The sequence below is a fragment of the Nothoprocta perdicaria genome, unplaced genomic scaffold (genome assembly GCF_003342845.1).
Source record: "Nothoprocta perdicaria isolate Ctin4 unplaced genomic scaffold, notPer1 scaffold_302, whole genome shotgun sequence".
Lineage (NCBI taxonomy): Eukaryota > Metazoa > Chordata > Aves > Tinamiformes > Tinamidae > Nothoprocta > Nothoprocta perdicaria.
In genome coordinates, this window is record NW_020455536.1 from 687102 (window position 1) to 702235 (window position 15134).

Genomic DNA, 15134 nt, shown 5'->3' on the forward strand with positions numbered 1-15134 from the left:
AGCAAGTAAGAAYGCCCCCAGGATCTGCTCCATGAAGGAATAACTGGCAAGAGCAGCTGAAGAGCTACCCCAAAATAAAGAAAACTCAAAATCCATCTGATCCTTAGCACACTTGTCAATGAGGATAAAGGAGCCCATGGACAGAGCTGGTGCAGCTTCTAAGCTGTGGGATCAGCCTGCATTTTTCAGTCTAAATCTTGCACTTCTTATGTTTTCCCACATTCCTCATCAGCTAAGGGGAAGCTGCCTGTAGCTGCCTATGCCTGTTTAAATTTCTGCATCTTTGAAGGCATTTCTGCAGCTGGGATCTCTGTGCCAAGAGAGCCAGGTCAAGACTTCACATGGTAGCTCCCTTTTTGCATTTTCCTCCTTTCCCATGTCCAGCTACTCCAGGCTTGGCTTCAGCACAAACAGTCCAAGCAGCTTCGTGCAGGCCTTTGAACTGAGCTCATCCAACCTTCTCATCACATCCARCTATTAGCATAACTCCCTCCAAATGCAAATTCACTTCCAAGAACTCTGCAAGTGAAGTTCAGCTCTTCCTTTCTTTCCCTTCCATTGATTTCCCAAGATATCCACTGGACCACAGCATTTGCCTTAAATAAAAGCAAGATATTCCTTGGAGCCCTCTGTTTCTACGAGCTCTGAACCATGGTGCCACTGATTTCACTGCCATCAGCCTGCATATGCTTTTGGGTTAATGTGTGTGCAAAACAACTGCATTTTGCTTATGGAGAGAAAGGCAACTTTATCTTATCTCGTCACAGGGCAAGAGCAGGCAGGTAGTTATTTTACGTGTTGTGATTTTACTCATTGTAAGTGCAACAACAGTGGTTCATGTAGGTACATTTTCACGGTGATGTCTCTGCTGCTGCGTTCTTGACAAGAACTGAGCATGAGCCTTATCTTGCAGGCAAATTTAGTCTTTAAAAAGAGTAAAAGATAATAAGGTGCCTTATTTCTAAACCTTGCTTGGGGTCTGAACTCTGTTTTACACGTATCTGTATTGTTTTGTTGCAAAATATCTTCTTCATCTAACTGAAAATTGAACTATATGTGGACAGGGACCTTATTATTTAACACAGAAATCCCTGCTCCATATGTAGTAAAGGCTTAAAAGTACATTCAACATTAAAAAAGTAGCTGAAGAAGATTATTTGYTAGCTGTATAATATCTGACTCATATGACATGTGACAATGTGTTTAGCATTAAAAATTATTGAATACTAGTATCTCTACAGTTTCAGACACATTTCCTGCTTGAACTGTCAAAGAGAATTAGACTGACTTCTAATTGGACTTAACTGCAATTTTAGAGGTCAGTACCAGGATAAGAAAGACYGTAGTCAGGACTAGTCTGTGGCTTCTCTATAAAATGCTGAAGTCGTAAGTAAAGGGACCAAAAAGAAGTGAACACAGTRATTTCAATCAATAACGTTGCTGTGTTTGGGCAGAAAACAAAACTAAGTTCTAGCTAACATCAGTTAATGCAAACCCAAGACAGTAGAGAGCAAAAGACACTTGTGAGGAGCCCTGCTAACACTCCAGCTCATCGGGGGTCAGTGTTTCTGAATCAGCAGGGAGAGCTTCTTACAGGGCCGTGGGGCTCCACGATCTCTGCTCACCTGGAACACCTCGGTCTGGCTGGGCTGCGGATGCGAATGCTGGTCGCCGCTTTGCTGGTTGTGATGCTGGCTCTGCCACTGGGACCAGACTTCAGAAGGTCTCCCCTGGAATTGGCCGCTGCTCTGGGCACCTTCGGCTGGACAGGGGGAAGAGGCAGATGTCAGGGAGCAGCTCCTTCCAAATGCCGGCCTGCCTGGAGACCTCATGTAGCAACATGAGGCTTTGTAAAAACAAAACCAACCAACCCCAAAGCAAACAGAATACAGTGTCTGAACGCTCCTTTTCTTTAAACACTCCTTGCTAGAGCAGGGGGAGCAATACTAGCTACTCACCTAAGATGCCATGCTTYAAGGTTTGTAAAAGGATATAAAAACAATATTAACAGCCAACCGCCTTGCTGCCTTGAATGCAGATGTTAACTCATTTAGGGTGCTGTTTGCAGGGCAATCTTGTCCTTCAATATTACAGCAGCGAAATGATTTATTTATGATGTGCAACTTATAGCTAAATTATTATCCTGTTCGTATGCTGATGGTTTCTTAAAAGCATGATGCCATTTAAAGATCAGAGCAAGTGATGAGAACAGCAAGGTTTGATGGTCAATATATTTGTAACAGCCATTTCAGGGAAAGGGAATTTTTTCAAATAGTCTACTGGAAAACACCACGATGCCCCGTGTATGTATTACTTCAGTCACCTACTGCACATACATTTTTATTAAGTCTCCACTCACATTTAACTGGATTGTGTGATTTTACCCTGTACTTCTACAGACTGGCTCCAAACAATGAGGTAGTTCTCCTTCTATTTGTATTACCTGTAATGTCATCTTCTAAGAGCTGGCATTTTGAAAAAGATGCTCCTAGGCAAGCAGGAAAACATGCTTCCCTGCCAAACATGTTCTCTTCTTCCCCACTCCATCCCRGCCTTTTTTTAAATAATATTTTTGTCTATATTTCTCCATGCAGAGAACCAAGGTTGGTTGATCTGGTTCCCCCAGATTATCAGCAGCCTCCACCGAGAGCTGAGATCTCTGTAACAGTGACTCCACAAAGATGCTTTGACCAGCTACATTATGTCAGGTCTCGGATAACCAGAATCTACAGCTTTCACAAAGAATGATAGAAGAATGGAAGAATTAATCACCGTTCCATAGCCATTGCTACAGAAAGCTTGTAGAAACAGCTTTAATCCAATTTGTTTTGACTACTAGCTAAAGCATGTAAAATAAAGTGAACATTTTTTCACAAAAATAAACCGGCTATAGTGGCTTATTTCTAATAAAATAAGTAGAAAAAAACTCTTCCATCTCTTCCTTTACTGACCTTACCACAATAAATAATTCATTTGATGAAATCCTGTAGCCATTTTGTTGGTCAAAATAAAATTAATCTAAATTATCCTTTAAACTAAAGCTGCAACACTTTTTTTTTTTTTTTTAATTCCTCTCAGAACACCACACTGAAATTAACTCATTGAGGCAAATGATGCTTCTTTTCAGCAAAACTTTTATTGCCAGATGGAGGTTCAAGACATTTGCCTGTAAAGGCTGTGGTATTAATAGAATCTAAAGTGATACAGGTCAGGAAATGTTTCTCATTAGGTGAAAAGGTTCTTGCCAAGCAGTTTAGGCCAGAAAAGGAGGCTGTCTCATAAACAAATGCACAAAGCCTAGTGGAAATGGAGTGAATAAGCTCTGTGGGGAGCATTCCATTCCAATGCACTTAGTCCAGGCAGTGCAACACAGGTCTGCACTTCTACGTGAGGTTAATTTGCTACACAACTTCAACTTTTTTCTCTGTAGACAAGGGAGAAACTACATAAATAAGTGAAATGCTACCTAAGCTTCTTGAAATTGCAGAATATCATCTACCAGAAACATCTTTCATGGACTCCACATGTGTTTATCATTGACTGATCTGTATTTTTTTTATTTTGGAATATGATTCTGCAAGAAAAGTACAGAAAACCTACCACGACTTTCTGGTTCACTCCTTGAGTCATAGTCTGAAAGCTACTAAATGAGTATATAATGGGAAACCCATCTTAAGAGATGCCACCTTCTCTGGTCAGACACAGTGTGAGTACAGGAAATCCTGCGTCCTGCCAAGCTCCAATAAATCATCTCCGGACAAAAGGACAACATTGTGCTGTTAGGAACGTGAAAAATAAATACAAAAATTGTCCTGCACCATTTAAGTGTTCTAGTCAAGCCAGGGAGGACATGCACTAGAGGTGTAAGCAACCATTGAATCTCTCGTTATGTTATTAAAAAAAAAAAAAGAAAAAATACTACAGTATCACAAAACATCACAATATTCTGAAGTCTGTTGGATGTGGAAGAGATGTAGCACTGCAGGTCATCCCAAACCACTGTGCTGAACAAGGGAATGCAAAATCCCTTTAAAATCTGCATTTCACCACAACCATGTGTATGTGCACTTGTGTGCTGGTCATTTAAGACTTACCAAACCCTGCACTTCGGTTTGCTAAGCTGGAGTAGGCATTCCCACTTGGAGACGAGGTGGCAGGGCTGGAAAGAGGGCTGTATGACGACGGATCAGCTGGGTAAGTGTGACTTGTTCCAATCCCGAAGGGTGATGACTGAGCTTTGCCAGACTGAGAGGGAATTTGCTGAGGAAAAATGATTGGAACGGAGGAATGAGTTTTACTGTTAAGGAGCAGCCTAGCAGGCTCTAATTTTAATAATGTAAAGCAAAGGCTAAATCAACTCAGCAGATGAGAGCAAGCACATTATCCCTGTTTCAGCAGTATTTAACTTCTGACAAAACCAACTTATTGCAACCAGTTACAAACCAACACTTACAGCTCTCCGCCGGCTAACTCACATGTACTCAGTGTCAGAGCTGGTTGCAACAGCCTGACTTCCTTCACCTCTATTTTAAGAATTAAGCCCAAACTGAAGAGCTGTGAAGAATTCATCTATTTGCCAGATTTTTGCAGTGCCACATAAAGTCAGTTACCAAATTCCCAGAGAATGGCTTCAGTTTTCAGATGCTCCAAGTCTGCAGTGCTTGGGAAACGGCCAAAGAAGTTTCCAAGTTAATAAGCTGCTTTTTCTCCCCACTAAGAAGCACAGGGAGCAAAGTTATTTTGCCTTGTAAAGGGCTTGGGAGGGAGTGTGAATCACCGGCCCTGGGGGGCAGGAGGAAAGAGTCTAACTTTAAGTGGGCAGCTGAATCAATTCAAGGGTATTAAAAAACACCTTGCTGACACTTTCATCTGTATAACAGCTTTGTCCTAGGATCTCCAAGAACATTTCACAAATGATTAAACTAGTTTCATACAGATACACAGAGACTGAGGGGTGAAGTGGCTCACCCCAAACCACATACTAGAATAATACACAATGCTACAGACAGACTCCGTTTGCAAATTATTCTCCAATTCCCCTAGTATGAACAAATTGCGTTGTTCCAAGAAAAACTCACTGCCTAATCAATTCCACAAAGAGAAAAGTGGTTACATCTCTGGATATTTTTAATGATGTGCATGGCTACTGGCAATCAGTGCACTCAAGCAGAGAGATTCGCTTGGAGGAACTCAGGGGCTTGGAGGAGTGGGGAACAGATCCCACCAGACACAGGACGTGATGAAGATGCTGCCCAGTCTCCAGCTCTAATCCTAGCTAAGCCACTGTGCCTTTCTGAAGGTTCCCACAATGGCAATGGGTGCATGTCGCATCACTTCTGCAAAGCTTGGCTCTTGCTTTATTATATTTAGGATGTATGAAGGAATTCCCGATTCCTTCTGTTCACACGCAAATTCTGTTGACTGGGGCAGCACCTGGATAATCAGAGGAATGAGTAATTAAAAAAAAATTACTATTAGCAACCTTTCCGTATTTTTCAAAAATGGGTAATTTGCCAGTGTTTCCAGTTGGATTTCTTTAAACAGATGTGAATAGCCATGCAGAATAACCATGGCACCATGAGAGCTAGGCAGCATCAATTTGATTAACATGCAAATATTTCAATTGCTGAAAAATATTATCTGCCATCATTAGTCTGCCATTCTAGCGTATAGACCAAGAGAAACCAACAGTGATGAAGAACAGCACTGATGCTAGATTAAAGATGTTATTTTCTCAGTCTTCAAAGCACTTTCAAAACAGGGTGTTGCCCATTCCCCAGGACAAGAGGGCATTTCTAGCACAGCCCTGTGCTGTCGAGCAGAGGGTGCCTCACTCCGTGGCCCGCAGACTGCAGGAGCTGCACAGGGCAGTGTGCATGGAAGGGCAACGGGCTGCGGATTCCTGCTGGGATTTGAATGCTCCACTTTCTGCTAAGAGTGCTAACAGTTGCTGGGTGTTAGGATGTGGTCCAAGAAAGGCTTAATGCCCAGACTTAATGCTAAAGCCTAACAGCTGTCCTGTTTATTTCACTTCAGTGCATACACAAAAATAAGTGTAAGACTGAGACCTACTGGGATTTATGTAGCAAGTGCCACTGCTACTAACACGTTACAGACTAAATGCAGGTTTGCACGGGGCAGCCATCTCAAGCTTTATAACCTGCCAAGAAACAAGTAGGGAAATGATTTCTTTGCAAGAATAAATGATAATGACAAAGTGTAATTAATTACATCATAAAYAGGATCTGTGAATTCTTTTAGAAAAACACACAKAACAAACCTCAAACAACCATGAAAATAAAAGACCTTTAATCAATACCTGTCCTGGAAAAGGTGGACGATTTCCTGTCCAGGCAACCTGACCCTGATTTAGCTGGCGAGAGATCTGTGTCAGATTCTGGCCTGTGGATGAAGAGGACTGGATGTCGTTCACGCCAGGCACGTGTACCACGGATGAACTACAGGAGCAGAAACACAGCCTACTGTATTGCAAATACTGCAACCACGTTTATGTTCAATTTGTCTTAATTAAAAATTACTCAAGACCATGAAAAAACTATCAAATATTTTGGCGTAATAAAATGTCTATTCAAATAAACACAGAGGGCAAAATTCTTTTGAGTTAGACTTTTATAATAATCGCTCTGAAACGACCTGCAAGAATAAAATTAGCACATAAACACTTAGTTCCGTACTAATTTATTAGCTAATACATTAAAGAAACAGTGTGCAGAAAGTATTCAAGATAGCATTTCATTTTAAACTTGTGGTTGAAGTCAATAGACCATTTGCTTAAACACCACTTTTCAATTAAGACGCACAGGATGATATATGTTACTACTTCTCACTTAAGAAATGAAGAAATGTGTGCTATGTATTAAAAATTCAGGGGCTTAATTCCTATTTTCACCATCTGATGCTAAGACACAGCATAAATTACATACCCGATCAAAAGAACAAAAAAGAACAAAAATAAACTAGGATTAAAGCTTCAGAATTAGAAAGAAAAAGAGTATTTCCAAAGGAATTTGTCTGTGTGTTAGCTGTTCCCTAATTACTGAGTTTTACTACAGAGAAATTCCCCTGAAATTCCTCATTAGAGGGAAAATTAAATGAGGAACTGCTTCATTTTACTATTTTCTTCTCATGGAAGTCTTCTGTCCCACTGAAYACATGCAACCTCACATTGTGAATGTGCATACATACATATATAAAAACACGATCAGTACAAATACATTTATAATAGATTAATTATACATTAAAAAGAATGTGCAAACGCAAAAATAGCTCGCCCTTCTTCCCATCCCATCCCAACTATCTATTTTCACAACCATTTTAAAGAGAAAGAGGAGACCCATTGGGAAAAAGAATAAACAAAGTGGAGCAGAGAAAAAGCAGGAACCCTGAATCCTCCAAGGAGACTGAAGAATCCCTCCAGAGTGGCAAACACAATGTGACAGGCATCTGAACACAGAGTTTGTTATCTTGTGCTTCTCCCATTGCCCCAAAATGAAACGTTTGTTTGGAAATTCTTTGCATGGTCTGTGCTATTAGTGCTGTTGCTACTACCCAAAAGGGCAATTTGAATCAGGCTGGACCCTGGAGCTGCTGGTCCTGCTGCTGCTGGGGGTTCCCTGCCTAACGGGCTTGCTCTGCACTGCAACATACACTGGAGACCAGGACTGCAGACCAGAATTTGACAAAACGGTGCCTGAAGTCTGCCCAGGCCTCTCACACACACCTGGGCATCATGAACGGAGGCAGTAACTGGGGGCAGTAATGCTGGCAGATGCTTGATGTAATGGAACAGCAGCATTAAAAAAAAATCCTACAGTTAAGCAACAGGAAAATTAACAATGGAAATGGATAGAGCATATGCCAACCCTGCAGGTGGCAAGTCGAGCATCTAGTAATGTGTGATATCCAATTAAAACCATTTTCATCTACTGTTACATTGCCCTCCCCCCAAAAAAATTATTCTTGGTTTTACTGGACAGAACATCCATGTAGACATTTTATTTCTTCCCACTGAGATTATAAGCAATTACAACTTTAAGAACACAATATTTAAGCAAAATTACTGATGGAAGATGATTTCTAATTCTTGGAACTGACAACGCTAACTGTTGTTAATTGAATGGCTGTTCCTTTGCTTTCAAAACCTTGGCTTCATTTAAAACAAAATAATAAACTTTATTGCTGTCTTAGAACTGGGATTCTAAGGACAGTGATACTGAAGTAAATCTTAACTGATAGATTTTTTTTTTTTTTAACAGAGAAATCCAAATTTTCCCAATCCAAATGCTGAAATGTCATGTAAGAGCTGCATACACATAAAAAAAAAAAAATCTGCAGCCTAGGGCTAGTTTTCTTTCTACTAAGTCAAAGTGGAATTGTCCCCACTTTCAGAAGCTTTGTTTCAGGATCTGGACTACAATACCTGAAAGTCTTTCCTGAATGTCCTGGCTGAAATGGGCTTCCTTGCGAATAGAGCTGCTGGTTTCCTGCTGTGGATGCTGAGGCCATCATTTTTTTATCTGCTATAAAAGAAAAAAAAACAAATCACAAAAAGAAAAAAAAATAGGAATGATAAAATGAAGGCATAATTATTTAATGGAAATTGCAAAGTATATAGACAACAGGGATTATTCTTCTCTTTGTAAACATCTACGAAAAAAGCCCTAAGGGATACATGAAAGGGTAATATAACAATTCAGTATACTACCCCGAGCCACAGCTCTTTTCTCATTATCACATCCCCTTCCCAGAACATACTTAATTAAGGCTATTGTTTGCATGGAGAACAGCACTGGTATGTATCCTCTGGGCCCCTTAACGCAGACACCAAAACCAAAGCTCCATGAAAGGGTCAAACACCACCTTGAAACAGTTTTGGTTTGGCGTCCCCACTGGGAGCTGCTCCAGACCACATAGGCAGGAGGGGGAATGAGGCAGAAACAGCATCTCTGGGTGACAAGTGATGCAGGTGGAAGTGCTGCTGCTGTTAGTGTAGCTTGTTTGTACCGAGGTGAGAGCCCAGACCTTGCCCTCCACAAGAACAGTATCAAAGAACCCGTCTGAACTTGCTGACAGTCTCTTTCCCTCTAGGACGGCACGAGCCGAGTGCCTGATCCTCCTGGGCAGTTAGTTAGGGCCTGGACACTTAGGATTATGCACTCTACCTCTTTCACCTTTGCTACAGCACTGAAAATCTATTTTGTTTTGATGTTTTGCCAGGTTCTTCAGTCTTTTTTTTCTCTGAAACTCCTTCCTGTGCTGCAGCCCCATTACTGTCAATCATGTACTTTTCTCTCAGTAGAACCAGTGTTTCTACCTATAGAATAAGTATGTTCTTAGAAACATCCTGTGCCTCAAGCTACTTGCATCAATGGGTGAAGCTCGACTTGTCCCCTCTTTCTTTGCTTAACTGTGTGTGGCCACTGCATGTGAATATGGAGTCATTCTCTTTGTGTCAAACCTGTATTTGTCATTTCATCTTTACTAAAAAGAAAGAAAAAAAATAGCAGTGAGGAATTGGATCTGGTATCAACATAATGCAAGTGTYCTGCAGGCAGCGTGTAGGTTTGTCAATATTGGTTTTGGACTGTTTATCTCCCCTCTAACTGAGAGTTATCCCTTTTTATCATTCAGAGAAGACCTTGATCACAGCCCTCATAAGAAATTCAGGAAGGGTGAACGTCCCAAAAAAAGCATAGCCTGTAAATTGATAAGACTGAAAAGCGTAATGGTATTTCCAAGAACATAACCTCACAGCTTGCTAGATCCTTAAYCCTAACCCATCCCCACAAACAGTCGAGAGCTGCCTGAAAATGATCCAACAAGGCAGCCAACAAGCAAAATGTTCTTGTTTGGAAAAACACACTCTGGTGTTTAGGGTTGGAGTCTTGCTACCTTCTAATGGACCCCTTTTACAGCCTCAGCTGTTGACTTCTCGGTTAGAGTAGACAGACAATGATGAACAGGAATAACAAAGGTCCCAGCAACAGGAGGACAGAATATCAAGTCTCTCCTGCAGCTATACTGCCCTCTCCATTGGCAAAGGTCGAGTTATACATAAGACACCAATGCAGTGAGGACATCTCTCAACATCCCTGAACTCAAACCCTGTGGGTTGTTTCCTTCATGCACTGYGTGACTCTTAAGCACTGATTTATTTAAAACAAATGTAAAAACTTTTCTCTTTCAGTAAGGAAGGTTAARAACAATAAACAATTAACAAGTACTTCCAAAAGCCTGGTTTCCTACAGATATATTTTGGATGACCCATTCAGCTGACAGTTTTCTGAATGATTCCTGTCTGTTCAGGCAACAGGCAGCTAAGCTGGGGCTACTTTGAGGCCACAGCTATCCAACTGACAASTTTACTGCTACTTCTTGGAACAGGGCTGAGAAATCCTTCAGTGAGGGCACTCAGCGAGGACTCTCTGTCCTCACACTAATATCCATGAAATGTGTAAGAACTGACTATTTCTGAGAYTTCGATTACTCTTCTAAATATTTGTAAGCAGGTTAAAAATACTGTGGGGAAAAAGATACAGGACTCAGGGAGATGGACAGATAGAACGACTGGAGATGCCTCATCTCCCTAAGAAACAAGGAACACYTTAGAGTAGCACACACATCTGAAAACTTCAGTGCAAAAGTGATTTAAGATAAAAAGCCCCTTCTAAAGGCTTTTTAACAACATTCTTAGTCCACATCTACTTATTGAGATGAAGTGAYACCTGCTGTTTAAGAAACTACATATGTAGAAGTTAAAGTTCTGCTTCAAGTTTACCGTCTCTGAGCTGCACTGCTTAAGCTGCTCTTGTGAAATGAGAAGAGAAGCAAAATCAGGCAGCTCCTGGGAGAATACAGTACTTCCCTCCTGCAGTCTTGCTGCTTAGCATCTTTAAGAGAAATTCCAACTAAAGACAAATTCTAGGAAACAGTCTTGAAACACCGACTTCACCTGCAAATTTCTTGCCACATAGTACCTTATCTTCACAGTCTTCAGGCTGTGTTTCACATTGTGTAACCACGCTTAGCATAATATTAAAAATTACATAGCAGAGACATTCACTTACAAGCAGCAATTCCAGCAAACATCTCAGCAAATCTAGGATCTCTCTCCTGGGAGAAGATAGCATCTGGCTTTTCGACAGACTTTCCACCCTCATGAACATTAGCTGGTATGCTTGGAACAGGCACCTGTTGAGATATGCAGAGGAAGCTAATATCCTCCATTATATTTGACAGAAAGAAATTCAGGGATAATCAAAAGGCATTTTAGCTCTGCTGAGATCTGCCATTGCTTTATATTTCAAAAGATCAGAGGCATAAAAATAAAGAACTATTGAGAATTTTTACCTGAGATAAGTCATAGGATGACAGCCCATCTCTTTGATGTACTTCTAGCTCTGCTTGCTGCTGCTGAAGTTGTCTGCAAAAGACAGAAAATTACTTCAGTTACAAAAAGAAGTTAAAATACAAAAAGAGAGACAACCATGGTCTTCTCTTTTATACTCAGAGTGCAATGTCTGTCAGATGATTGAGTAAGCCCTTCCCTATGCGATTCACCTGTTTTAAAGATTTCTAACTGAGAAGGCTTACACCATAGGAATGTAACAGGGGCCATAGAAAGTTGTTCTGTAACAGCACAGAAACATGGATGGGTAAGTAATGAAGGAYGGAATACAAACACCCTCATAAATGATTTAAGGATTCACTGTTAATGCCAACGTCATTTTCTGCATGTTAAAGATGCATGTGTCAGCCACTTTCCCTGATACTACTACAGTAAAGAGAAAAACTCTTAGCAATATTAATGCAGAATCATGCCAGTCATCAAGAAAAAACTGATTACAGCTCTGTGTGAAGCACGTCAGACTAAATGCAACAGSCTGGTGAGCTAGAAGGCAATGGAGAAGGAGACAGGACCGCATATAAGTCCTTCTTCATTATAACATGATTTGGCTCATTCCCCTTAAGACCAGAGTCCAGATTTCTGGTTAATTTTTGAAAAGTTTTAAAGGCAGCAGATCTCAAGAAATAAATTGCTTGTCGCATTACATAARATCAAGACATCACATAGAATCAATTTTTGTTGACAAATGCTATAGAAAACACCAGTCTCCGTTTCCTGTTGAAAAGATATGAAAAAAATCAGTTCTTTAAATGACATAAAAACCACTGGAAGTAACAGCCTTAATCCAATTACAAGAACTTAGGGAAGATAAGATGTGCAACCGAAATAAAAAATACTCTAAAGGAAACTGGAATAGACAATAAACTTTAGGGGAAGCCTGCCAGAATGAAGAAGTTCGGTGTTGAAAACTCTGAGGATCCTTGAAAGAGCCTTGATTTGTGTCTAGTGCCACACATGACAAGCTGATCTCCCTGGGAAAAGGCAAGTCCCTCCAGGGCCCTCCTGTGAAGGAGCATCACTGCCACAGAGCGGCAGATGCCAAGACCATGAAGGGCACTGACCCAAACCCTACGCTGAAACAGAGGGAAGAAAATAAACTGTCTGTATGCAAGATCTGACAGTTGTCACAGTTTCTGCATGCCTCTGGCCTCTTTCTGAAGGAGTAAGTCAGCTAACAGACAGGAATTACCACATCTTTTTTTCTTGAAAGAAATACTATGGTGTGATAGGCGGTAACAGTAGAAGAGATGTTCCAAAATACCAAGGTTGCAGATTTCAAAACTCTAGATAATCAGGATATACTCCTGATCGTTAGCTTAAGTTTTAGTTTCTTATCAAAACTGTCCTTCAAATTTTGAAGTAGACAGATGCAGACTTAAAGTGACTGCAAGACTAACTTCCAAACAAACTCAAATGACAAATTAGCAGAAGCTGGAGTGAAGGTGAGGGGCCACTAGAACAAGCTATTGATTTTTTTTCGTCCTTTAATGCCTTTCAACCAAATCTTGGTGCCTTTCTAGAAGACGCTTTACTCAGACACTTCTTATCTGGCTTCACAGCAAGCTGGAAAATTCTGCGACCTGCAACACGCATGAAGGGTCAGTGTAGACAGCCAAAGCCCTTCTGCAAGCCTTACTTTGCATCAGGAATAAAGTATTTAAAAAAAAAAAAAAAAAAAAGCTAATCCTTATGTTATCACAGGACCATGGATTTCCCATATTATTTTAACCAGTAGAAAAAATACCCCCAAATTACCCCTGGAATGCAAAGGAGTTCTTTGTTCTGCAAGCACGAACTGCTTACTTTTTCAGCAGAACTATGGGAGGTAATTTAATCACAACAAATCTAGGGGGAAGTTTTCCTAAATACCACCCTGTGGACAATAAACACCCATTAAATCCTGTTGTTAACGTGAAAGCTAATTACACTGTTTCATTTGTTTTTATTACCAGTGACTCGGTGCGTGTGTCAATAAACAGCACATTAGGCCTCTTCTGTTCCCTATAAAGTATGTTTTCTTGATTCAGCCATATACATACAAATGAGCCAAATAAAATAGCATACTTATCATTATTTGTTTTGTAGGCACTTCGCTAACTCTGTGCTCCTTCGCCCTTCTCTATCATCTGTAATACTCATTAAGCTACAACACAATAAAAATATCACATTGTGTCAACAGCAGAGGACGTAGGGGGCAACCTACCAAATCCACTCCTTATGAAAACCAAATACTTAAGCAAATCTTCCCTGAACTGTATGTAAAGCTACGCTGCACTCAATTCTGATTTCTGAAAGCAAACCCAGGTTAACGTTCTCAGCTCTTGATTGCTGCTACTGTAGAAATGGTCCAAATAATGCTTGAACCTTGCATGAACGCAGGGCCCAGGCGAGCAGAAAGAGCCGAACACTGATGTGTGATCGCTTCCACTACTGCCACTCATCACTCCTTCTGACCACAAAATACATGTAAAGGTTCCTTCAATCACTCAACTTCTAGGTGGTTTTCATAAAGATGGTACAGAACAAGTTTGGGCAAAACTCAAACTGCMCTCTGACTTCCAGACCGAAGCCCAGATCAGCCCTACTTTTGACTTCCACTTGACAGCTTAAATACAAGACAGCAAAACGTCCAGGCTCTACAGACGGTACGGAGAGATTTAGCTGAATTACCTCCCTCAGYCTAAACACTGAAGTCACCTGTTTGTTTGCCATGAATCAAAGTAACCAAAAAATCTGAACTTTTCACAGAACTCCTCCATGGGAAAGAAACACTACTGTATCTTACCAAGCATTTTTTTTTATCTAATAACAGCACACACACTTCTTTGTATCTATTTTGGACAAAAATGGACAAATACAATGGCCACAACAGAGGCTTTTAAAGTTCTCTTTCAGTTACTCTTAAAACTTCTCGCTTTTAGATTAACTGCTATAAATGGTCCATCTTTCTTGGGCTTTAGGAGGTCAGATTGCTCATAGATGGCAGAGGGATCATGAGAAAGTAACTCCACTACCACAGACTGGAATCTTATCCAAATAAGTGATCACTGGTATTTTGGCCCTTGAGAACCAAAAAATATCCCTGCCACAAGCCCAAGCTGATTCATCCCTCAGTCTTACCCCAGGAGTGACCTATGCCAGCTCACTCGGTGATGAAAATCTTGAGCCCCGGCTCAGCTGGAGAATTCATAACCTGAATCAGTGGAACACAGGACTTTGGGGCTTGTAAAAGTGAMGGCATCCAAGAGTTTCTATGAGGCCAGGAAAAGATTTTTCTTCCATGTATATAAAGCCTTTAAGAAATGATTCATTCATCACCACGATGGATGGTTTTATTCAAATGCTACTTTTTGTGTTTCTTACATGAATGTTAATCATAATTATTGCTTCTTTTTGGAACTCAACCCCAATTAAACAGGAAGATGTGGTCTAACTGGGGACTCTTCTTTGCAGCAGAACAGAGCACAAATGCTAAACATTAAATGCTTCATTTCTCCAGGAAGTTTCTCTTGGATGAATGCACCCAAGAGAAACTCAGAGAAGTTTTCTTTTCTTTCTTTTTTTTTTCTTTTTTTTTTTTTGTAAGGAACTAAGTGAACATTTGAACCTAATGTTTCATTATCCTTCCGTACTAAAGGCAAATTTGGAAAGTTGACTGTTTGAAGCTCCAAAGGAATATCCTTAAAAGAAAGTCAAAGCAAAATAA

General features: G+C 40.5%; 1 protein-coding gene across 4 annotated transcripts in view; it reads right to left on the reverse strand.

Annotated features, from left to right (window-relative positions):
* ARNT2 (aryl hydrocarbon receptor nuclear translocator 2) overlaps positions 1 to 15134 on the reverse strand; it is a 95976-nt gene that overhangs the window by 5244 nt on the left and 75598 nt on the right. For 3 of the 4 annotated variants that reach the window (XM_026042450.1, XM_026042447.1, XM_026042449.1), the window contains 6 exons: positions 11371 to 11443; positions 11088 to 11211; positions 8441 to 8540; positions 6320 to 6458; positions 4095 to 4260; positions 1626 to 1762 (listed from right to left, as the gene is read on the reverse strand). In XM_026042450.1, coding sequence (XP_025898235.1) covers positions 1626 to 1762; positions 4095 to 4260; positions 6320 to 6458; positions 8441 to 8540; positions 11088 to 11211; positions 11371 to 11443 — 739 coding nt within the window. The remainder of the gene's footprint in view (positions 1 to 1625; positions 1763 to 4094; positions 4261 to 6319; positions 6459 to 8440; positions 8541 to 11087; positions 11212 to 11370; positions 11444 to 15134) is intronic. The other variant, XM_026042448.1, reaches the window with a different exon arrangement.